General features: G+C 35.8%; 3 protein-coding genes and 1 long non-coding RNA gene across 6 annotated transcripts; all 4 read left to right on the top strand.

The window, feature by feature from the left end:
- Window positions 1-1,513: 1,513 nt before the first annotated feature.
- On the top strand, window positions 1,514-3,209 carry LOC143624004 (uncharacterized). 3 transcript variants are annotated; one of them, XR_013152014.1, is made up of 5 exons: window positions 1,514-1,853; window positions 2,085-2,158; window positions 2,245-2,288; window positions 2,391-2,997; window positions 3,123-3,209. It is a non-coding gene; the product is annotated as an uncharacterized LOC143624004 (long non-coding RNA). The 3 variants fall into 3 exon arrangements; XR_013152016.1 differs by lacking the exon at window positions 3,123-3,209 and having other exon boundaries at window positions 2,224-2,288; window positions 2,391-3,079; XR_013152011.1 differs by lacking the exon at window positions 3,123-3,209 and having other exon boundaries at window positions 2,391-3,079.
- Window positions 3,210-7,205: 3,996 nt separating this feature from the next.
- Window positions 7,206-15,296, top strand: LOC143624472 (uncharacterized). Its single transcript, XM_077095118.1, has 15 exons — window positions 7,206-7,305; window positions 7,564-7,681; window positions 10,607-10,810; window positions 10,882-11,063; window positions 11,147-11,273; window positions 11,373-11,570; window positions 11,669-11,764; window positions 11,855-12,820; window positions 12,906-13,016; window positions 13,092-13,165; window positions 13,231-13,282; window positions 13,356-13,445; window positions 13,520-13,566; window positions 13,641-13,715; window positions 14,786-15,296. The coding sequence occupies exons 2-15, from the start codon at window positions 7,580-7,582 to the stop codon at window positions 15,090-15,092; spliced, it is 2,631 nt and encodes an 876-aa protein (XP_076951233.1). The 5' UTR covers window positions 7,206-7,305; window positions 7,564-7,579; the 3' UTR covers window positions 15,093-15,296.
- Window positions 15,297-21,143: 5,847 nt separating this feature from the next.
- On the top strand, window positions 21,144-21,884 carry LOC143623215 (uncharacterized). The gene has a single exon (XM_077094174.1). It carries the CDS (start codon window positions 21,144-21,146, stop codon window positions 21,882-21,884), a length of 741 nt encoding a protein of 246 aa, XP_076950289.1.
- Window positions 21,885-21,928: 44 nt separating this feature from the next.
- Window positions 21,929-22,345, top strand: LOC143623226 (uncharacterized). Its single transcript, XM_077094182.1, has one exon. It carries the CDS (start codon window positions 21,929-21,931, stop codon window positions 22,343-22,345), a length of 417 nt encoding a protein of 138 aa, XP_076950297.1.
- Window positions 22,346-24,535: the final 2,190 nt, after the last annotated feature.

The following is a 24,535-nucleotide window of genomic DNA, read 5'->3' on the forward strand; positions in this document are numbered from 1 at the left end:
TTGGATTTGTGCAATTATCACCAAATACTTTCTAGAAGAAGAAAGAGTGACCTCTAACCATCTAGCAGTTGTAGTCCAAGTGTTGAGTTCGCATATAACAAACATCAAAAATATCATATGAAGACTCTTGCAGCATATCACACAAAACGGCACAACACCGAAAGAATGTCAAGCCCTTTTAGAATCCAAGTTTACATAAGTTGTTATCCGGTCGAATGGTACCCTCCAAGCTTTTATTGACCATATTTGTTCATGGTCAATATCATTGTAGGGATGTTTGGGTGAACTTCTAAAACTAGATTATTTGCTTATTTGTTTGTTGAAAAACAAAATGTGTTTGACAAAGTTCCTTCAAAAGCTTTAATTTGGAGTTTTTCAAAAAATATTTTTGTTTTCAAAAGGAAATAAGCAAATTTAAAAGCCCACTCAAACACCCCCTAACTAGTATTTGACATGCATTTACTATGTTTCTACATAAATCGTCGTGATTGCAAAGTATGGCCTACGTATGCTATTCTCGACATAAGGTGCTATTTTAAGCAATAAATTTCATCAGTTATAACTTATAATTGTTATATGGGTCAAGTTAGTATACTAATAGGAACACAAATTAGAAGAATGAGAATGATTCATGACATAAAAACCTTTTAAAAAAACAATAAAGAAAATCATAACTCACACAATAAATAAAATAACTAAAATGTTTCCTCGTTGTCCTCGTTAAAAAAAGGACATAAATTTGGGGAAAAATCACCGTGTGTTTGTATTCATCTTTGCGCTTTTTGTTATTTCATCTTTGATTGTGTTTTTTTGTAATTGAATTGTCTTTTTTTATTCATGATTTGTGTTGTGTTACTCGACATTGTTTCATGTTTTACTCAACATTGTGTTATATTTTGTTTTATGTTATGTGTTTTTGTATTTATAACTATGTTATATATTTATTTCCGTCATTGTGTATTTTTTTAACAAGAAAGACACGAGAATCATTTTAGCTTTTATACTTTTTTATTTATATTTTGAGTTATAATCTTTTTTTATTATTTTTCTTGAATTACCAATCATTCTCACACTGTTTATTTTTATTTCTCTGTGCATTTTAACATTTTTCATGGTTACATGCGCCTAATTTTTGACATGTATAACATCACCCGTTCAACGCCTTTGTATAAAATTAATTTTTGAAATTTGAACCACTTAATATATGGAAAAAATGTAAGAGTAAGATATATATAAATAACATTAATAATGATAATAACTTTTGAAATTTGAATCAGTTAATATTTTGATATATTGAGTGGTTGAATTATCATACGTACAAGTCACATGTATTTTGAGTAGAATAGAAGACAAATATAGAATTAGAATATGAAATTACTAAGAAAATCAAATTTCGATAGTCTAAAAATAATACACTTAGGTTTGTTTGTTTGTTTGTTATCGATTGCTTCAAAGATGAACGCCGTACAAAGGGCATCAAGAGTTGAACACCCGCTGACCTACAGATTTCCTCGTGTTTGATTTATGTTATCAGGTATCAATCGTACCCCCTTGATTGTTTATGCCTCTTCAATCGTTAAATTAGCCTAACTGATCAACCATCGCGAGACTTTGATTTTGATTTCAGTATTTTTGCATTTATTCTTATCAGATTTCAACTTACGAAGATTAATAACCGAAAGTATTCGAATCAAATTTATGAGAAATACAATAAAAAGCCTAAATCAATTGAACATATTTATCAAACTAAGTCATTATACTTACCCTGATTTTTGTTTCTATTAAGAGTTTTGAAGATGGAATAACCAAAAGATGTGGATTTTGTGCTAGAGAAGCTTTGATCTTTTAAATTCGTGAGTTTTCATTCATTGATTAATTAGGAGTTCACCTATGAGATGCTCATTTGTAAAGTCAAATTGTATTCTTTGTTGGGAGGCTTTAATGCTAATGTTAATTCATATTTTGATCATTTGTGCTGCTTGATATTCTGTTAGTAAGAGTAATTAAGATGTGAAATCATTGACAATTCATACATTTATTTTACTATTGACTATATTTATTTTACATTTTATTTTTTTATATAGAGTTTGGATGCTCATCTTCCTCATCGGACCCAATGAACTATTATTCATCAAACTACAAACTGCAAACATCCCTCGTAAGTTATCATGAATAGTTACTGATTTTGAAGTTGTACCTATTGTATGTTGTTATTTGTTTTAGGACATATACTTTGATATTCAGGTTTATCCATCAATCTCTAGAGTACTTATTGAATTTTTTCAAAGGTATGGTTTTTACTTTTAAAAAAGAGATATATTTGAATCCCAAAAGAACGATCACGCACTTAGGTTAATAAGATTAAACTGAATATGTTGGTTATTACCTAGGCGACATGCTCACCTTAGGTGTTTCTGGGATGAAGTTAATGAACCTTTTCATTTCTTTGGGACGCTTGTGAGGATGGCGGATCATGTGTCCGTAATTCGATAGAGTATTCTCACTGGAGAAAGGTTCCCATACAAGGCAAAGAGGACATGTATTCACTCGTTAAGGTATATGATTATAGTCTATGTTTACCTATTGTTTGTATCATGTATGTAGCCTTTAAGCCACACCCTAACACGCCACTTAAAATTCGTTGTCGTTATATTTTGTAAGTCCTTAGTTTGATATGACATTGAATTTATATTTAGGTTAATAGTAATTATATTAGCATGTTATACTGATTATTATTTTGCTTTGATCATTAAGTCAAAGCTCTACTTTAAAAACTTTAAAAGTTGCAGGGTTGTCTATCAAGAATCAACTTGTGCCCTTTGTAAATTTGGTAATTACTTTTAACCTGTTACACATTAACTTTTTTGCAGGGTTAAATGGACGTATTTATGTTGTAATCTTGGTATGAAATTGATCAACCAAAAGTTTCTATCTTACAGGGCAAGAAAGACGTTTGGATAATTGATTTTCAAATTTTTCTTGACATTAGCAGTTAGGGTAATATGGTGATTTTTTTTGTTAGGTGTTCATGTCAATTATAAATAGTCGCATCTTATATGTTGGTTTTTTGTCTTAGGTGTTTGAGCATTTTCAATGCTTGTTTATATTGTTGATAATGACAGGGTAGATGTTATGAGAAGCTTTGGAACTAATTTTTATGGAAATGAAATTTTCACCCAAAATAATGTTTAGATTCATTGTGTGAACATTTGGAATTTTTTATTTATTACACAATGTTGTTTATCATTTGGAATATGTTTTTGATTGACTTATTATTGAAATTATAATATTATGATTTATTCTTTTATAATTTTATTGAACTTCTGTTTTTATATTATAAATTATGTTATTTATGTGGCAACTTTATGACACTAATTAAAATAGTGCATATATTTAATAGATTTTTTTATTGTGCAAAAAAAAGCGCCACTAAAAAAAGCATGGATGTATGACAAGGTTTAGTTTTTAATAGCACAAGAATTGTGTCACAAAAGTCCTTTTTTCATATTGTGCCAAAATAAAAAGTGCCACAAAAAACCCAACCACTTTGTGTGGCAGATCATAAAAGTGCCACTAAAGGCTTTAGCGTCACCGCTTCTAGTGACACTTTTATTGTGTGCCACACATTCTTATAGACGCCTTTTGTGGCACTTTTTGCCTTTTTAGTGACAATTTTTGGATGACACTACATGGCATTTTTTTTGTAGTGACTCAAATTATATCGACATCAATCTTTAAACAACATTGGTTGCTAATATAATTATTGTGAAGGAAAATCATAACAATAAGATGACAATATATATACAACTATATGCAATAATAAGTATGGTGTATAAAGAAAAATTATCTTAACGTGTTAGAAAAACGATGAAATCCCTTCATGGTATAATAAAAGAAAATAAAAGTACTCAAGAGTTAATTCATAAACCCCATAACATTCTAAAACGAGCAATTATATTAAAATGATAATTTACGTCTTCTTTTCAAACAATTGCAGTAACAACATTATTTTGTTTACGTTTAGAACACAAAACGTTTTATCAACCTTAAATATTATATTTTAAACCTTTGTCCTCCACTAACATTTTGAAACCCACAAAATAATCTTAACCTCTATAATATTCTAAAACCTTTCTTTTTAAATCTTAAATATTTTGAAATCAAATGATCTTATTTTTATTATGCTCTTTATAAAAATTAAGCAATAAACATCATTATTACTATTATTATAGAATGAAAACATAGATATTACACATATATTGATTGTATCACCCATAAAATATATATACATTAACTCATCAAACTATCTCATAGAATTAGATAACACCCAATAACACAACAAACTGTCTTATAAAATTTAATAGCACTGAACAATACATTAAAATAAAGCTACCATCAAATCACAAGTTGATTATTATTATGATTATTACAATTGCATTTCAAACTTTATTATAAGCATGGCTAAAAGAAATATAGTCAGAGTAGGAGATCAAGATGATAACAACGGTGTGAAAGAATTTCCAATAGATCATATATATGTCATGTGCGCAACGTTTACAATTACTTTCTATTCGGTTTGCACATAAAAAGTGCTTCATTTATTTTAGTACCAACTATTTATGCTACAATTCATAAAAAGTTAATCTAGAAAATGTGAACATGATAACATACATGCATTGTCGAGAACTCAAAACAAAATCGATGAATTACAATTGACGAAAAACATAATGACTATAAAACCAATAAAAAGTACTTACGGTATTATGGTTCGAACTAACTTTAAAAGCAGGTCGTGCTGATAACGTGTTATAAACCTATTAGCAATATAGAGAATATTGGAGAATGGATTCTTATTGATATCTCAACATGGAGCATGAGCTCTCTATTTATATGCTCATTACATTGATTACATAATAAACACAAAGATAAGTTAAGTACATGAGGAGTCACAATATAATGGTGGAGAGTCACCATACTAATTCATAACAATTACTTCTTATTTTGGTTTTTTAACTTTTATATTTTAATATTAAAAAGTCAATATCAGTTTGAGTGTACAAAAAAAATCACTTTTATATTTAAATATCCTTTACGTATAAATGAATATAAAAATGATGGGAGATCAAATAATAATTTTAGAGAGAATTTGAAATATTTTATTTAGTAGTAATCGATGGAGGCAAGATTTAAAAAGAAAAATATAATTTTAAATATGGTAGTTATTAAAAGATAAATGTAGTTAATATAAAATATATCCTTAACTAACATTTCTTACATGTGCCCTTAGCGCACATGTTAGAAAATCCCAGTTATATTTTACTTCTTTAAATCGAAGCATATAAGTTCAATTCTTGATAACATCACAAATTGGAGCTAATTAAACGTGTCATGGTGAGAAATGTTATGCGGTGGTGATTCTACATGTCTAATAATGTTCTTATTTGAATTACTAATTAAAAAAGATTAAAAATAACGATTACGGAGAAAACTAGTTTTTCTTTATTGTGATTCAGATTTATCGGCTGGGATGACATGAAAAAAAAGGAATGATTTTTAAGTTATAAATGTTTGATTAAAGTATGAATACAAAGATATTATTATCAACAAAGTAGGTTTGACTTAGAAAATGTTTTATGCATTTTAAACAACTTTAGCTTCACTTATCAGGTCAACTAAATAGCTAATATAATATATTCAACTTTAATTAAATTCTAATTTATCCTATTAACTAGAATTCAAGGCTGCTTAATCTTGTTCGTTGTTCGTTTTTGTTGTTTATTGTTTGATGGGTAGAACCATATTAAGTATGAATATTTACACAAACTCGAACATCATACGAAAACCTAAAAATCTTGTCAAACATATGAATTCAAACACGAATCACGTAATTATAGGTTCACACAAATTCGTAATTAAAAGTCAAAATTGTGATGAATCTATTTGCCCGTAAAAAAGTCAAAATTGGATTGGATTGGTTCACATGGAGTGACCAATAAAATCAACATGATGACCAAAATCCCTTTCGTATACCATGGCTAGTAAACCTTGGAACTTAATTCTTTGGAATGTAATAGCTTATGTAATTTTGTTTGATTTTTAAGGGGTTCGTGTTATGATTTAAGATATGATATGATGTGATATACGTATTTGGCTATTTATTGTTTCCGACCCACAAATAAGGAATTAGATTGACCTTCTTTCGACTTATATTCCCCGAAACATAACACACATGATTTCATATTATTAGGGTATTATGTTATTTAACCGTTTTAACTTTTACTATTTATATTATTTTTCTTCTTATTTTTGGAATATGCTATTGTGTATATGTATTAAATAACATTCATCTACGCCACTTTAATTTCTTTTAATTAATGTAAATACATATTTGAAATAATGTTTGATTTAAATCGTTAAATCGTTAAAAAATAATCGTTAGATTGGTCACACTAGTCGGCTTAAGCGACTTGTATGTTTGGTTTGTTGTTATATGAAAATGTTAGATTTGACACGATTCTCAAGCTTGTGTTAGACTGTCAGGTTCGAACTATCAATCCGTAAACACAAACCCATTCAACACACAAATGGAACCATTATCAGTAAAAAAAGGCAAAGACTATATGTAATTAGGGCAACAATTCTTAACACGGCCCAAAATATGATTAAAAAAAAACAAACACAATTTGGGTTTTCATATTTAGCCTTTCTAATAAACAAATTGTGTCCGAGTTGACATAGTTGACCCGTTTTACCAAACGGAATGTGTTCAGGTTTAAATTTTAGTCCGTTAAATCATAACACCGAGCCTAAACCCGTCAACCCATTTCAAAATAGAGTAAAAAATAAATAAAGTAATTTATAAGATCAACCTATTAACCCGTTTACAATCACTTTAACATATAAGGTCAACCTAACAACCCTTTTACAACCCATTTAACTTGTTTATATAATGAGTTACATGCGTCATGTTCAAGCTCCGGATTGCTAGCTTTCCAGGTATTCAACTGTAAAGTTGATAGGAATATACGATTGATATTAATTGCTAGGAGACATAAGAGTGCCATTTTTGTGAAAATGATGTCAAATAGGTGGTAGCAATAGCAGTCAAGCATATGATGATATAATAATAATAATAATAATAAAATATATTTTATATAAAAATAAAAATACCCAGAAAATAGCTCAAATATGCATACCTATTCCATTTAGATTTCCTCAATTCTCTCAATCTCTCTTCAAATTTCACACACACACACACAAAAAAACAAGCACACCCTCTGTATCTATCCATCTATCTATCTGCTGGTACCCCCCCTCTCTCTCTCTCTCTTCCAGATGCGTTTCTGGGTTCTCTTTCTATAGACTCACAATCAAACACTTTATTCATTCATTGTAACAATAATAATATTAATAATAATATAGTCTTCTTGGATTCGTCAGTTTCTTTTCAAGATTTCGTTAAATTTCCAACCTTTTTCACAAACCCATGTCAGATTTCGTTTAATTTTTGTGGGTTTTGAATGGTTCGAGCTGACGAGTCGAATTAACGCTAATTTTTGTTAGGGTTTCGAAATTGAAGATGGCGTCTACAGAGGCTGAGTTAGAACAACAGCTTAAGGAAACTGGGAAGCACTTATTGCATCCACCGGATTCCGTTGATGACCTGCTGCCTCTTCTTGATGTAAGCCCTAATTTTGAAATAAAAAAAATGATTTGTTTATTAAATTTTTAAAATTTTGGTAATTTGTGATTTGAAATTTGACATCAAGGTTTTGAATTTTTGGTGTTTAGATTGCATTTTTGATTTATAGGGTAGTGGGGTGACTGGTTATAGGGTTTGAGTAAAGTTTCATTTTGAGAAATAACAAGTATTTGTACCCATGCGTTACCGTTAAATGTTATAGTTAAAGATGTGCGTAACGTGTCTAGTTTAGCATTTTAAGAATACTATAACTAAATAATTGCATTAAAAAAGTAATAATTACCCGCGCGTTGAACCTATTTAATAAGATTGAAACGTTTTGTGGCCAAAGTTGAACGTTTAAAAGTGTTGTTTGGGAAAAAGGCTAATTTGTTTCTTAAATTTTGTTAATTTGCATTTTATAATGTGAAATTTGACCTCAAGGTTTTTAATTTTTGGTGCTGAATTTTGGGTTATGTGTAACAGTTTGAGATTTAGATTGCTTTTGTGATTTATAGATTAGTGGGGTGACTAGTTATAGGGTTTGAGTAAAGTTTCATTTTGAGAAATAACAAGTATTTGTGGCCATGTGTTACCGTTATTTGTGATAATTAAAGATGTGTGTAATATGTCTAGTTTAGCATTTTAAAAGTACTATGACTAAATATTTGCAATAAGGAAAATAATAATTACCCCCGCTCTGAAAATAAATGAGAATTTACAGAAACGTATTTAGAAAAAATTAAAAATTTTTGTGATTAAAAGTGTTGTGGCCAAAGCTGAATTTAGGGTTATGTTTAATAACTTGAGATTTAGATTGCATATTTGATTTATAGGTTAGTGGGGTGACCAGTTATAGGGTTTGAGTGAAGTTTCATTTTGAGAAATAATAAAATAACTATTTGCTTGGCTTGTTATGATACCGTTGTTTGTTATAGTAAAACGACGTTTGTAACATGTCTAGTTTAGCATTTTAAGAATACTATAACTAAAATTTTGCATTAAGAAAAGTAATAATTACACGCATTTTGATAATAAATGAAATGTCATGGAAACGTATTAAAAAAAAGAAAAATATTTTGTGGCGAAGTTAAACATTTAAAAGTGTTGTTTGGGAAAAAGGCTAATCTGTTTCTTAAATTTTGTTAATATGCATTTTATAATGTGAAATTTGACATCAGGGTTTTGAATTTTTGGTGCTGAATTAAAGGTTATTTGTAACATCTTGAGATTTAGATTGCATTCTTGGTTTATAGGTTTGTGGGGTGACTGGTTATAGGGTTTGATTAAAGTTTCATTCTGAAAAATGACAAGTATTTGTTCGGTTTGTTACGGTACTGTTATTTGTTACGCTAAACGATGTGTGTAACATATCTAGTTTAGCATTTTAAGAATACTGTAACTAAATATTTCTATTATAGAAAAAATAATTGCCCGCGCCTTGAAAAATAATACTTGCCCGCACGTTAATGAAATCCTCTCTGTTTTTGATGTAAGCCCTAATTTTGAGTTTGGTTTGGGAAAAAAGCTAATTGGTCTCTCCAATTTTGTTAATCTGCATTTTATAATATGAAATTTGACCTCAATGTTTTGAATTTTTGGTGCTAAATTTAGGGTTGTGTGTAACAATTTAACATTTAGATTGCATTCGTGATTTCAAGATTTGTGGGGTGACTAGTATTTGTACCCGTGCGTTACCGTTAGTTGTTATACTTATAGTTAAAGATGCGTGTAACATGACTAGTATATCATTGTAAGAATACTATGACTAAATATTTGCATTATAAAAAAATAGTTACCCGCGCGTTGATGAACTTCTCCCTGTTTTTTGATGTAAGCCCTAATTTTGAGTTTTGTTCGGGGAAAAAGGCTAATTTGTTCCTTAAATTTCGTTAATTTGCATTTTACAATATGAAATTTGACCTCAAGGTTTTGAATTTTTGGTGCTGAATTTAGGGTTATGTGTAACAATTTGATATTTAGATTGCATTTTTGATTTATAGGGTAGTGGGGGGACTGGCTATAGGGTTTGAGTAAAGTATCTTTTTAAAAATAACAAGTATTTGTTGTACCCATGTGGTAGCGTTTTTTTTATAGTTAACGGTGTGTGTACATGTCTAATTTAGCATTTTAAGAATACTATAACTAAAATATTTGCATTAAAAAAATACATGCGCGTTGAAAATAATTGAAAAGTTATGGAAACATATTTCAGAAAAAGTAAAAAAATTTGTGCCCAAAGTTGAATGTTTAAAAGTGTTGTGACCAAAGCTGAACTTAGGGTTATGTTATTAACTTGAGATATAGATTGCAATTTTGATTTATAGGTTAGTGGGGTGACTAGTTATAGGGTTTGAGTAAAGTTTCATTTTGAGAAATAAGAAGTATTTGTACCCATGTGTTACCGTTATTTGTTATACTAAGATGTAACATGTCTAGTTTAGCAATTTAAGAATACTATAACTAAATATTTGCATTAAAAAAATAATAATTACCCGCGCTTTGAAAAAAAAAATGAAAAGTTACAGAAACACATTTAAAAGAAGTAAAAATTATTGTGGTCAAAGTTGAACGTTTAAAATTGTTGTGGCCAAAGTTGAAAGTGGGAAGGTGTTCTGATTTAAGGTGAACAAGTTTTATGTGACCGGGTTTTTGTGACAACTTGAAAGAGCAAAAGTTTTGTGGCCAACATGTAAAAGTATAAAAGATTGGTGGCCAAAGTTGAAAGGGCTTTTCATGTTGCCTTTCAATATATATATATATATAAATAATTTTACAGTTCTGTAATGATACTCATCTTATATATATATATATATATATATATATAATTGACTGTAGACAGTTCTTTTACATATTCTTAAATGAATATTTGATACATGCATTTGGTACATCTAATTGTTGGTTTTATTTGTCTGTGTTTCTCAGAAAGTGGAGAAACTTTTATCAAAGGTTGACCAGTCGCCGAAAAAGTCTATGCTCGATGCACTCAAACCGTCAATGAGGGCGTTAATACATGATAAACTTTCAAAGCATTCAGATGTTGATGTGAAAGTTGCGGTTGCTTCTTGTATTAGTGAAATAACAAGAATAACAGCTCCTGATGCACCCTATGATGATGACCAAATGAAGGTACATCATAACTCGATACACACCATTTGATATATGTATTTATATTTTAAATCACTTTTTTTTGTGCACAGGATGTGTTTCAGTTAATTGTTTCTTCATTTGAGGGTTTAGCTGACCAATCAAGCCGATCATATGCCAAACGAGCTTCAATTCTTGAAACAGTTTCCAAAGTCAGATCATGTGTTATCATGCTTGATCTTGAATGTGACGGGCTGATAGTTGAAATGTTTGAACATTTCCTAAAATCAGTAAGGTATGCGTTTAATCTAATGTATTCTTCATTTTAAGCAACAATATATGTAATTATTATTATTATTGTTATTATCATTATTTCAGGGACTATCATATGGACTCCGTATTTCCATCGATGGAAAACATAATGGTGTTGGTTCTAGAAGAAAGTGAAGAAATTCCAGTCGAGATGCTCAAACCATTACTCGCTAGTGTTAAAAAAGATACCAAGGTATGGGGTTTATGAATTAATATTTATTATTATTATTTTTTTTCAGTTTGGATTTTTTTCCATACAGTTTTTTGACCAAATTTATTTATTTGTATATAGGGGGTATCGCCAACAGCCAGAAAGTTAGGTGAAGGGGTGCTTTTGAAATCTGCAGATAAGCTAAAACCGTATCTTAAACCTGCTCTAGTGTCTCTTGGTGAATCTTTAGATATGTACACTAAAGTTGTGACTTCAGTATGTGAAGGCACAACTGCTACTTTTGAAAGTAATGATGAAAATACTTCTGTGATACAACCGGTATGATTTGTATTTTCTTTATTATCTAATAAGTTGTAATCTTTTTATTTGTATATTTAATTAATTGTTTTTGTTTCTTGTATTGCGCTTTATTTCAGGCTGATGAGATCAATTTGGAGCAAGGATCAGTAGACGAGACACAGCAGGCTGATGAGAGTAAGCTTACAACGGCATCATCAGAACAGACGGATCAAGTATGTTATTTAGCATTTTAAATGGTTACTATGAATGTGTAATATCCTGAATTTCTGATATTGATAAGTTGAAAAATAATTGTGAAATAGGTGGTAAAAGAAGATGCTTCTCCTGAAGAAGAGGTGGGCCCTACTGAGGATAAATCCCCAAAATCTGTTATGAGTAATGGAGTAAACGAGACTGCTAATGAAGAAGCTTCGGTTGACCAGGAGTCAAAGAAACCAGAGGAAGACATAAGTCAACAACCTAAGGAGGACACTGATGAGTCAGCAGATACTGACAAGCTGGCAAAAGCAAAATCACAAACCGAACCCTCTGATTCTTCTCATGTTGAAGGTGAAAACGAAAACGAAAATGAAAAAGATAATGATGTTAAAGAGTCGGTAAGTAAAAAGGATGATGATGTTAAAGAGTCGGTAAATGAAAAGGATAATGACATTAAAAAGTCGGAAAACGAGGACGTTAAAGAGTCGGAAAATGAGGCGGTTATTCAGACTCTGACTGAAAAAGATAGCGATGCTCAAGTTTCTTCACCAAAAGCAATTGAAAGTAACAAAAAGAAACCTGACCCACAAGAAGACGAAACTGCTTCTCCGTCCAATGGTGAGGCTGTTAAGAGCACGGGCCGGGCCAAAGCAGCAGGAAAGAAAGCGGTTATTGCAAAAGAGACTAAAGTTTCTGATACTGTAAGCGAGTCGGAAGATGATGAAACTGCTAGCGATTCAGATGCAAAGCCTCTGAAAAAGTCAGCACCAAGGTCAAAGTCAAAGTCAAAATCAAGAAAACAATCGAGTAAGAAGGCAAATCAGACCGCTAAGAAAGTGGATGCAAAAGTGGAAGACAGTGATTCAGATGATAAACCGCTTAAAATGTCGGTTAAAAAGGGGGATAAAAGCAAGGTTACAGTTGAGGAAGAAGATGAAAGTGATTCAGAAAATAAACCGCTTAAACTTTCTGCTAAAAAAAGTAGCCCAAAGAAGAAAGATACTGGAAAAAAACGTGGGACCGGTAAAAACATTACAGAAAAAGAGCAAGCAAAATCAGGGTCTGATGATGTCAGTAATTCAAAATTTTAAATCTTTTCTTTTTGATTTATTTTGAAAATAATCTAAAACTATGTCTTTTTTTTTGGGTTTGAAGGAGATGGATTCGTCTCCAAAGTCGGTTACAAAATCAGCTAAAGGGGAGGGAAATTCCAAAGATACCCCTATGACTAGTGCAAAACGAAAGCGCAGCATGGTCAAAGATGATGTAAATATTATTAAGCTTTAGTCTAAAATGCAGTTTGGATCAACTTCTAAGTGCTAGAATGTGTATTCTTTTCAGGTATCTGATGCTATAAAATATGATGCCAGTTTGGTTGGTACAAAAGTCAAAGTTTGGTGGCCTGAAGATAAAATGTAAGTACAACTTCGCTTAAGGATTCCACATTGTTTACTGACATTAAATATTGTGTTGTTTGTAGGTATTATGAAGGCGTCGTTGAAAAATTTTATCCTGCTAAAAAGAAGCATAAGGTCATTTATTTATTACATTTCATATGATCTTTTGTGACTTTTTATTGTTTTTAACATGTTTTGTGGTTTACAGGTTTCATATGTGGATGGGGATGAAGAGACATTGAATCTAAAAACACAAAAATGGGAAATTTTGCAAGAGTTTTCTGCACGAGATGATAAGGTTATAACATGTTGATAAGTGTTTAATGTTAATGTTTTTTTTTATTATTTGTGCTGATATGATTTAGTTGACAGGAGGAGCAAAACTCTGAGGCTGAAAATGAAGAGGCTTCCCCTGCAACGTAAGTTTTACTTTCGTATTTTGCTTTATTAATGTTATAGCAGTTTCATGTACATAAGTGATTGTTATACGCAGAAATCGGAAGAAAAGATCAAAAACAGATTCTGCACCATCCGCGTCACAAGAAAAAGCCAAAGATTCAGTCAAAAGGTGTGTTTTTATTTCTTTATTTATATAACTATGGTGTGCATGGGTCGGTTTGGTCTCAAATGGAACCAAAAACCGATGTTTGTTTTTTTTAACAATGGATTTGGTTCGGTTTCAATATTTTCAGTTTTACTATTTGGGCTTGAAAATGTTGGCCAAAATTCTACTCAAAATAAATGAATTTGGTCCTGAAACTATGAAATTTAATTGATTATTACATATGCGGACCTAAACTTTTTGGGCTACACTATTTATAAAGTTACTTAAAATTAGTTTTTTCGGTTTTTTAAGTTACGGTTTGATTTTTTCTATGGGTTTGGTTTTGTTATTTTTTTTGGGTTTATCATTTGGGCTGGAAAAAGACTTAAAATAGTGAGTCTGGGCCTGAAATTTTGTGTCTAATTTTTTTTGTTATTTAATAATGAATTGATTATTACATTTTTGGACCTAAATTTTTCAGGCCACACCACTTTTTAGTTTCTTATAAATTACTTAAAATTGTTCTTTTTCTGTCTTTTCAGTTACAAGTTTGGTTTGATTTTTTCGGTTATGGTTATAGCAAAGACCAAACTGATTTTAATCAAACGGTTGGCTTTAAATGGGTTTGGTTTAAACTTTTTCGGTTTATGGTTATAGCAAATACCAAACCGAAAAATCGACTTTTTAATAAAACATAAAACCAAACGGTTGGCTTTGATTGGGTTGGGTTTGGTGTGGTTTTGTGTTTTAGGTATATGGTTATAGCAAAACCGAAACCGAACTGAAAAGTTGGATCTTCTAATAAACAAAAAACCAAAAGTTGGTTGACTTTTGATTGCGTTTGGTTATTGTGATTCAATTAATTGAGTTTTGTTTTAGTTTGTTTTTTTCGGTTTAAGGTTGTGTTAAACCAAAACCGAACTGGAAAACCGGTTTCTTAAAAAACATAAAACCAAACCGTTGGTTTTACATTCGGTTCGGTTATGTCAGTTATTCTGGTTTCGTGTGCTTCCCTATTTTTTTACACTCGTCAGATACGTTGTATAAACCCAACTTGAGCAAATTTGATAATTGTGTAAACAAATAAATAACAGAGGTGCGGCGTCTTCGTCTGGCAAGTCAAAGTCAGGCACAAAAGCCGCCTCCAAAGAAGCTGGAAAGTCAAAGGAGGACGAAGGCACACCAAAAGCCGGTACCAAGTCGAATGCGGTCAACAAGTCAAAGGGTAAAACCCTAAGTGGCAGCAAATCCAACACCAATGGTCCCACCAAGGCAAAAACCAGTTCGTCAAACGCGAAAGAATCAGATGATGTGAAAACTCCAGAAAGCGGGAAGGACAAGTCAACAGAGGCAGCAAAGGGCGGGTCAAAGAACTCAAAGAAACGAAAGAAGAGGAGCTAGAGGGTTAGAAGGGTCATTTGGTCCGGGTTTGTTGACAGTAGTGGTTAGGGTTAAAAGTTAGTGATTTTCATGCTATTGCTTGGTAGGAGGAGTATTTATTATTGGCTTTTGGTAGGGGTAGTAAGTATTGTTATAATTATGATTTATTGTTATGATTATGATTAGTAGGTTAGGTTTTGTTATAAAGAGTTAGATGTTGGCATTATTTCTTGATGACATTTTATTTTTTAGAACCTTGTTTCAATGTGTTTGGATTGTAGATTTGTTTCAGTCACTCTTTGTCATAGCTTTTTAAGTCTTAGTGATCAGTTATAGGTAAAAATATTAACTTTACCTGACAATTTATACTGTTGTTACACTATATCGTGTTCGTGTATATAGTTGTCATTCAGAAGTATTTAAACCGAGGAGTTGTGACTGAATACGGTTATAATTCGTTAATGTAATTCTAACCATGACTCCAATATATAAGTTGCAAATTCATCTTTTCTACCGTGGTGAAGGATAGAGTTATTAGTTGAACGGGTTGGATCAAAATGGCACATCAAAATAGATTGTGAATTTTGACCTGTTAGGGTTGTCAATGATTACGCAAGGCAAAGAACTAAATTAATCGGTAAGCGAGATTTAAGTTGTGTTTAACTCCAGTTTTTTTTTAGATCATTAGAAACAAGCCCGAGAAGCACAGAATCACGACTGGTGAGTTAAACCTGAAAATATGGAATTTTGCATTTTTGGGTGTATTTTGTGGTGCTTTGCCCTTAAATATGGCGGAGTTTACAGTAGGAGCACCGTATCTTACGGTGTCACTGTATTATAAGTCTTGTTTTTAAGAATCCTAAACCATGATTTTAGAATTTAGATAGTTGGGATGTATCTTGCTTTTAATCTTACTAACTTTGCCACGTATAAACTCGTCATGATTTTGTAAGAACAAAAATACGATACAGTAATTAAAAGAAACGTCTCCACATGCCTTTGCCATTGGTGTAACTTTACGAGTGGGCTGATGACCTTGTATTTTTCTACAGTTAAATCTACCTTGAATTTCCTCTTTATTTCACAAGTCTTAAGCAGATAAAGTTTCATAAACATATATACAAATACCTCAATTGCATACATCTTTACACTTAGAACAATCCTATTTGTTTAATTAGGTCACATCTTCATCTTTTCATCCCATATCTAGATTCCAGATATATATAAAGCATATACATAGATAAATAAATTATTAAACCACAAATTTTGTCCTAAATATTAAAAAAAGCATCAGCAATACAAAAATATTAGGAAACATGCAACGAGAGAGAATTGAACCTATGTATCTTCAATTACAAAGTACAACCTTAACCACTAGGGCGTTGTCCAATATGTCTATGGGTTCACTCAGTATTTTATATATGAGTTCACTCTAGGTGTAGAGGTAGGGTATTAAACCCACCATTTAACAAGTATAATACCTAAATCAAAAGCAAACAAAGCGCCGGGCGGAACAAACGGCGAGAGTAACTGCCACGCGCCAGAGATAACACATGGCGCTAAAGTGGTTCCTTAAAATAATACACATCCCCTGACTCCTAGGGAATGGTACCGCAAAGGTCTCACAAGCATGGGACAAAAATGTACAATCTACATGGGAATAAACACCCAACCATTGGAGACCGGACAACACACGAAGGATGGTACAAAATAGTACGAAACGTCCTTGTCAAAAGGCCATGATGCCCACCAACTTCCACCAACCTCCACAATCACACGAATGGAAAATATTATTGGTGGAAAGACATGACAACGTGGTTGGCCATCTTCTCTCTCTCCTCCGGCTATAAATACCAGTTGATCTCCAAATGGTAAAGGATAAACACTCTCCCATATTCACTAAATATATTCCATACTATCAAATACTGATTCTCACGCCGGAGGGTGGTTACGAGAGAATCCCCCTATTCCTCGTAACGAGCTCACGGTGTTCTGTTTTGCAGGATACACTCATCTGTGCCAGGAAGGTTTTATAACCCATCGTGGGGAATACTTATCTTAACCCCTCGGACTAACGTGTTAGACCTTGAGGGGTGGATCCGTGTTTCTTCATTGGCGCCATCCGTGCATATAGCTAGAACAGTCACTAAACAACCACTCCGTTCTTGACTCAGATGAGTGGCAAGACCACACCAAAAGAGGTTGGCCAAAACCTAAAGGCCAACCAAGAAGGAAACGTAGAACCCTTGGACATCATTGGTACCGGTGAAGGTTTCGTTAATACGTCCACCATTCACCCCACCGTCACAGACAAAGAAAAAACCAAAACACGTCCCAAGACAACCATGCTGCCAGACATCATGGCATGGTTAGAAGCAGAACAACAAAAACTAAAGGACAAGGTCAAAGAAAAAATGGCATCCGTTGTGAAACCTAGAGCGCTGTTCGACACAGCCTCTAGTAGCAACTACGAGGAAGAAGAGTACGAAGAACATTCAACGCCAATTCGTACAAAGACACCGACCAACAAGTCACCGCTTGCTCAACAAAATAGCAAGGCGGGTGAAAAGTCACATCGGTCACGTCTCGAAAAAGACTCACGCCTGGACGATCTAGACTACGAAGAAAGTTGGAAAGGTCCAGACACTAAGAAACTGGTGAAATATCATCCAGACGCGGCGGAAGATTTTTCCAAACCATACCGACCAACAACGTCGGCCGGAAAATTAAAGTTTGTGACAAGAATTGCTGAGGCGGAGTTGCCAGAAAATCCAAAAATACCACCAACGGTCGAACAGTATGATGGCATCTCAGATCCAGATGATCATTTGCAAACCTTCACAGCCGTTGGACTAGTGTTAGGGTGGACCATGCCGTTATGGTGTCACATTTTTACACTGACGCTAGTCGGGGCCGCTAGAGCATGGTACGAAAGGTTGCCAGATGGGCAGATTGCAGGTTGGGAAGACTTAGCCAATAAATTCACCCAACAATTCAGCCAACAACGACGTCACATCAGCGACCGAGCAGACATTCTGAATTTTGTCAGAAAAGATAACGAAACGTTGGAAGATTTCATTACCAGATTTAACCAAGAAGGTTTGAACATAGGCGGCGTGAGTGAAGAATTGCTGCGGACAGCCTTTCGCCAAAATGTAAAGTGTGACGACCTCATTCGGAACCTTACGGGCAGAGATGGCATGCCACAATGATGGGATGATGTTATGACCGCATCCAAATGGTACGCGCGAATGGAAAAAAGTCTAGGGAAAGAAATGGCGAAGAACGACTCCATAAATGATATCAACAGAGCCCGCCAGGGCAAAAGAATATCTTCCGTATGGTCAAGACTAAATAATGAAAAGGAGCCCGCGGCGTATGAACCTTTCAAAGCTAAACAGAAAGGTCAGACAAACGCATCCAGATGGACTCCGTTGACAAAAAGCGCAGTGCACATCATGTATACAGAAGGGATCCAATTAAAGAAACCGGCACCAATCAAGCAGGGTCCGAACACAGACATGAAAAGCTATTGTGACTACCATGAACAACATGGTCACACAACAAATCAGTGTTCTAATCTAAAGGATGCCATTGAAGAATATGTCAAAAACGGAAAGCTGGATCACCTCGTAAAAAGTATCAAAGGAAAATACAGGCGCCCACCTCCAAGAGATGGTGGAAGGCCAGAAAATAAAATCAAAGACCTTCACGCCAACATGATTTCAGGCAACTGCAATCCAAGAAACGAAGGCAAACATAATATGCGGCCTGGAAGGAAGAACAAGTCATCTTCCCAAGAGTGAAAGGAGGGGCGAACAAGAAAGCACCTCTAGTAATCATAGCTGTATTCGGTCACTACCGAACACCGCGCTTTTTCATCGATGCGGGAGCAACGTCCAATATCATGTATCGCCAATGTTTTGACCTACTAGAAGATAAAGATAGACAGCAGTTAACGCCAGTCAACGCTCCAATCGCGGGTTTCAATCAAAGTATCGAATACCCTCTAGGACAGCTGACATTCTAGGTTGAACTGAGTGACGGAGTTCATTCACGAACGGAAGACGTAAACTACCTAGTGATGGAAACACCCCACTCACATTATGACATAATCTTGGGAAGAGAAGCAATTGGCGATTTCAACGCTAATCCCTCAACAGCCCATGGAATATTAGGAGTACAAACTCCAATGGGGATAGCAATGATCTACACCAACAAAGAATGCAATATGGCAGAAAGGAAGACACCGTCACAAAAGATACCAAAGCCAACAAAAATCGAGAGGCGGAAAAATGGGTGCTCAATAAAGAGTTCCCCGAGCAAAGCATAACCACTGGACCGACCATCTCCGAAGAAGCACGGGCGGCACTCAAGAGACTATTAATCAAAAGCATTGATGTCTTCGCTTGGACTCCAGTAGACATGACAAGGGTTCCGCAAAACAAGGCGGAACATGAATTAAAAGTTAATTCAGCCTTTGTTCCAGTAGTGCAGAAAAGAAGGAGAATGGGGCCAGATCAAGCGAAAGCCTGCGATGAACAAGTCCAACAGCTGGTAGATGCGGGCATAATCCATGAAATTCAATACCAAACATGGGTAGCCAACCCAGTGATGGTACCCAAAGCAAACGGTCAATGGCGCATGTGCATCGACTTTAAAGATCTCAACAAAGCATGTCCAAAAGACTGTTACCCTCTGCCGGAAATCGATCTTAAAGTAGACGCACTGGTACCCTTTCAGTTCAAATGTTTTTTAGACGCATACAAAGGGTACCACCAGATCCACATGGCGGTAAAAGACCAAGACAAGACGACGTTCCGAACAAACAGCGAAACGTATTGTTATAAGATGATGCCATTTGGCCTCAAGAACGCCAGATCTACCTACCAGCGGTTGATGGACAATGAATTCAAGCTTCAAATCAGAAGGAATTTGGAAGTCTACATAGATGATTTGGTCATAAAAAGCAAGACGGAGGCAACCATGTTGAAGGATATTGAGGAGACCTTCAAAACTTTAAGGTCAATTAGCATGAAGCTCAACCCAGGAAAATGTTCCTTCGGCATGGAAGAAGGGAAATTCCTGGGAGTGATCATAACAAATGGTGGCTTCAAAGCCAACCTAGAAAAACTAGAAGCCATGCGAAAAACGCCTTCACCAAAATCTGTCAAGTAAGTACAAACACTCAATGGCCGATTAGTCGCGCTGAACAGATTTTTGTCTAGTCATGCTGAAAGATCTTTTCCATTCGTCTCAACCTTGAGAAACTGCCTCAAGAAATCTCAGTTCCGATGGACGGAAGAAGCATAAACAACATTCCAAGAAATCAAGTCGCGCCTAGCAGAACTACCAACGCTAAAGCCCCTAAAGCTGGAGAACCGTTGATAGTATACTTAGCAGTATCAGAAAGAACAGTCAGCTCAGTCTTGATGGTGGAAAGAAATGGCATTCAAACGCCCATTTATTACATAAGTTGCACCCTAGCAGATGCGGAAACAAGATACTCCACCTTGGAAAAGCTGGTCTTATCCCTGGTTCAGGCGGCGCGGCGTTTGAGAAGGTACTTTCAAGGCCATCCAATACATGTTCTCACCAACTTTCGCTTACAAAATGTATTAAGCAAGCCAGAATTGTCTGGGAGGCTTGTAAAATGGGCGATATAATTGGGAGAACATGCCATTGAATATAAACCAAGGCCAACGATCAAAGGCCAGGTTTTGGCTGATTTCATCGCGGAAATTCCTCAAGAAAAAGAGGAAGAGTGCAAAAGAGAGATCAAACCCCCTATTGATCAAAGAAAAGATGAAGTCTGGAAGTTGTTTACAGACGGAGCTTCTAATGACGAAGGTGCAGGCGCGGGCCTAAGAATAACTAACCCGGAAGGACAACACTTCACGTACGCGATTCGCTTAGAATTCAAAAGTACAAACAATGAGGCGGAGTACGAAGCTTTGTTGGCAGGGTTAAGAATCGCGAAAAAAATTAGGAGCCCAACACTTAGAAGCGCATGTAGATTCAATGATAGTGGCAAACCAGATTGAAGGATCCTACGATGCAAAAGACGACAAGATGGCGTCGTACTTAGCACAAGCCAAAGTGCTAACGACGGCCTTCACTACATGTAAGGTGAAGCACATCAAACGAAGCGAGAACAAACAGACGGATGCCTTAAGCAAATTGGCGTCGGTTGGGTTCGAACATCTTGCAAAAGACGTTCGCATAGAAGTTCTGAAAACACCTTCAACAATCAACGGAGATGTTTTCGTGTGTTCAGCGGCTGAAACAACTTGGATGACACCAATCATCCACTACCTCGAGAGGGGTACTTTGCCAGAAAAGAAAGCGGAAGCTCGAAAGATCCGCCACAAAGCCCTGAACTACACAATCCAAGATGGCATCCTGTACAGGCGATCGTACTTAGGACCACTTCTCAGATGCGTAGATCGGCAAGACGCAAATTATCTGTTGAGAGAAATTCACGAAGGAATATGTGGTGTACATGCGGGTCTAAGAATGGTGGTCGCCAAAAAAATGAATAGGGGATACTATTGGCCGGGTATGCATGTAGATGCCGAGAAAGAACTAAAGAAATGCAGCGCGTGTCAACGTCATGCACCAAACACCCTGCGCCCGAAAAACGCCATGATCCAAGTAACAACCTCTTGGCCATTCCAGAAATGGGCAATTAACATAACAGGACCATTTCCAGAGGCGCCAGGGCGGGTGAAGTTTCTCATTGTGGCAATCGATTACTTCAGAAAATGGGTTGAAGCAAAGCCGGTAGCAACATATCAACGCAGTCAGCGTTAAAAAGTTCATATGGGAGTTCATAATCTGTCGTTTTCGGACTACCCATGAATCTGGTAAGCGATAACGCAACACAATTTGCGGATCAACACATTCAACGATGGCTAAAAGAGCTCAATATCACGCAAACGTTTACTTCCGTCGCTCACCCACAAGGATATGGTGAAGTAGAACGCGCCAACAGAACTATTATGGGCAGAATCAAGAAAAGGTTAGAAAAGCACAAGTCAGGATGGGTTGATCAACTACCCCACATCCTATGGGCCATACGAACCCAAAGAAATACAAGCAATGCAGAAACGTCGTTTAGCCTAACGTATGGTACTGAGGCAATGATTCTCGCCGAAATCGGCGTTCCATCACCAAGGGTCACAGTGCAAAAAGACAATGAGGCGGAAAGGCGCCTAGAATTAATGCTCTTAGAGGAGCGTCGAGAGTTGGCCGCAATCAGAGAGCAAAATTAGGAACGCCAACTGCAGAAATGCTACGACGCAAAAGTCAAAATTTGTGAGTTCAATGCTGGAGATTACGTCCTTCGCAACAACGAAGCATCAAGAGCGCATGCGCATGGCAAGTTAGTGCCTTCTTGGGAAGGCCCTTATCAAATTAAAAAAGTATTAGGAACATGTGCCTATATCCTGATGCAACTCGATGGCTCAACAATTCCTAGAACATGGAATGCATCGCAATAGCAAAAATGTTATATGTAAATCGATTCCAAAGTTGTAAACACAAGCCAAGGGTCAAACAAGTTTGAATGGAAATGATACTCCGCATTTTCACAAAACAAAAAGTTCATTTATATACAAATAATTGCAAGCAGGTACCAACACTCGCAAAAAAAAGAGTTACAACAATACAACAGAGATAGCCTAGCCAACGTCGTTAATGCTGTTTCTGGACTGGTCAACAGCAACCGCGCTATCTCCTTGGTCGCCATCAGACGTGGCGGACGGACCAGCCAACGAAGGCTCCAACAGCTTCCTTAACAATTGCACGCCATTTTCTTCCTTAGCATACCCAGCAACCGCCGAAAGAATGGGAAAGGTAAGAGCATCATACTCCGCCTCGGCGGCGGCATACTCCGCTTCCACATCAATAGCTTGAATAACGTAAGCTTCAGAAGGAATATTATCACGCAGATGCGTCACCGCATCCTGAAAGCCGATCCTATGTCCAAGTTGCCGGGAAGCGGTAACAAGGGCGCCAACGCAACGCGTCAAGTTATCATCGGTGATGATGCGCTGGGCAACCTACATAATAAAGACGTCAATAAAATGCAAGTAAAAGTATAAACATATTTACAGCATACCTTGCAGATGGCGTGTTTCAACAACCAATCGCGGTCGGCAGCTGCAACAGCACACTCAGTAGATAAGGCTTTAATGGTCTCCTCATTAGAGACCAATATGTCAGCCAGCTTGCCCGCATCCGCCTTCCTTGACTCAGCTTCCGCCTCTAACTCTTCAATACGCTTGCGAAAAACAGTGTTTTCACTCTCGAGTTTGGCGGAAGTCTCTTTGGCAGAAAGAGCACGGTTGCGTGCTTCCGCAAGATCAGCGTTAGAATTCTTGCAAGCAACCTCAAACTCCTTATAACGAGCAGCCCGCTCTCGGACAGATTCTGCCAAATCTGCCTCAACCTTCGCCAATTTCGCTTCAGCATCAATCAGAGCTTAGCGTTGCTCCGATGACTCTTTACCCGCCTTCCAGGCGGTAGCCTCAGCATCTTTCACCAGCTACTCCATCTCTCTCATCCGGGCACTTGCATCGATCTTCTCCTCATGAAGAGCACGGTTCTCGCGAAACAGCTCAGCGATACTCGAAAAAGCTTGGACTTGGTGGAAAGCGGCGTCAGAATACAAAATATGCCGAGGCTAGATCTTGCGAGCAATGCGCTCGCCAGGAGGAACAACATGTTCCAAAAAATCTGTACAAATGGCTGGGTCTTCAAAATTGGCGCCGCGAGTTACCTTCTATCGAGGGCGAAAAACTTAATTCGCCTCCATGGAATCGCGAATATCTACATTCAACACCCCGCCACTCAAGCCACCACTAAACCCGCCACTACTGCCGCCAGGGAAGTAAAAAAATTTACCCTATACCGTCGCCCCGATAGTAAATGGCGGCGGTGGCACAACCTTATCACCGTCAAGAATGTAATCCTTGTCCGGCGAAGACTGCCTTGACTTCATGATATCGGCAAAAGAAATACCGGTCGATTCAAGACCAACCTTGGGCGATTCGTCCAGGACCGCCTTCATCGGTCCAGCAGACGACATCGGCTGAGAAACGAACGGAATAGAAGATTCCGTCGATGTGCGTACAGTCGTCACAATGGTTTCGACCTCATACGGGCCAACCACACCCGTCATCATCGGCAAACTCAGCATCTGTATAGAAGGCATCGCCTCCGACAAGCCGCCAACACTTGTCATCATCGGAAAACTAGCGAAAACTGTCGCCAGTGAAGATGCAGCGACAGAAGCAGCAATCGATGAAGAAATCGCCAAAGACCCTAAAACACAAATTAAAGGAAAATTAAAGGGGGTCACGCTGAAATAATTTCAATATCAGTTGCAAAACTCGTACCTGGCAGCTTAACAAGACTGCTCCCCTTCACGAAATTACAAAGCCGAGGTTTTTTGAAGAGGC

This window comes from Bidens hawaiensis, unplaced genomic scaffold (genome assembly GCF_021521415.1).
Source record: "Bidens hawaiensis isolate Kalapana, Puna unplaced genomic scaffold, B.hawaiensis_p1.1 tig00000369_1, whole genome shotgun sequence".
NCBI lineage: Eukaryota > Viridiplantae > Streptophyta > Magnoliopsida > Asterales > Asteraceae > Bidens > Bidens hawaiensis.

Bases quoted from the DNA above. Each gene is read 5' to 3' on its own strand.
- LOC143624472 (XM_077095118.1), top strand. From the start codon at position 7,580: ATGGCGTCTACAGAGGCTGAGTTAGAACAACAGCTTAAGGAAACTGGG. The intron at 10,811-10,881 runs GTACATCATAAC...TTTTGTGCACAG, and splicing joins ATGATGATGACCAAATGAAG to GATGTGTTTCAGTTAATTGT. The intron at 13,567-13,640 runs GTAAGTTTTACT...TGTTATACGCAG, and splicing joins GAAGAGGCTTCCCCTGCAAC to AAATCGGAAGAAAAGATCAA.
- LOC143623215 (XM_077094174.1), top strand. From the start codon at position 21,144: ATGGCGTCGTACTTAGCACAAGCCAAAGTGCTAACGACGGCCTTCACT.
- LOC143623226 (XM_077094182.1), top strand. From the start codon at position 21,929: ATGAATCTGGTAAGCGATAACGCAACACAATTTGCGGATCAACACATT.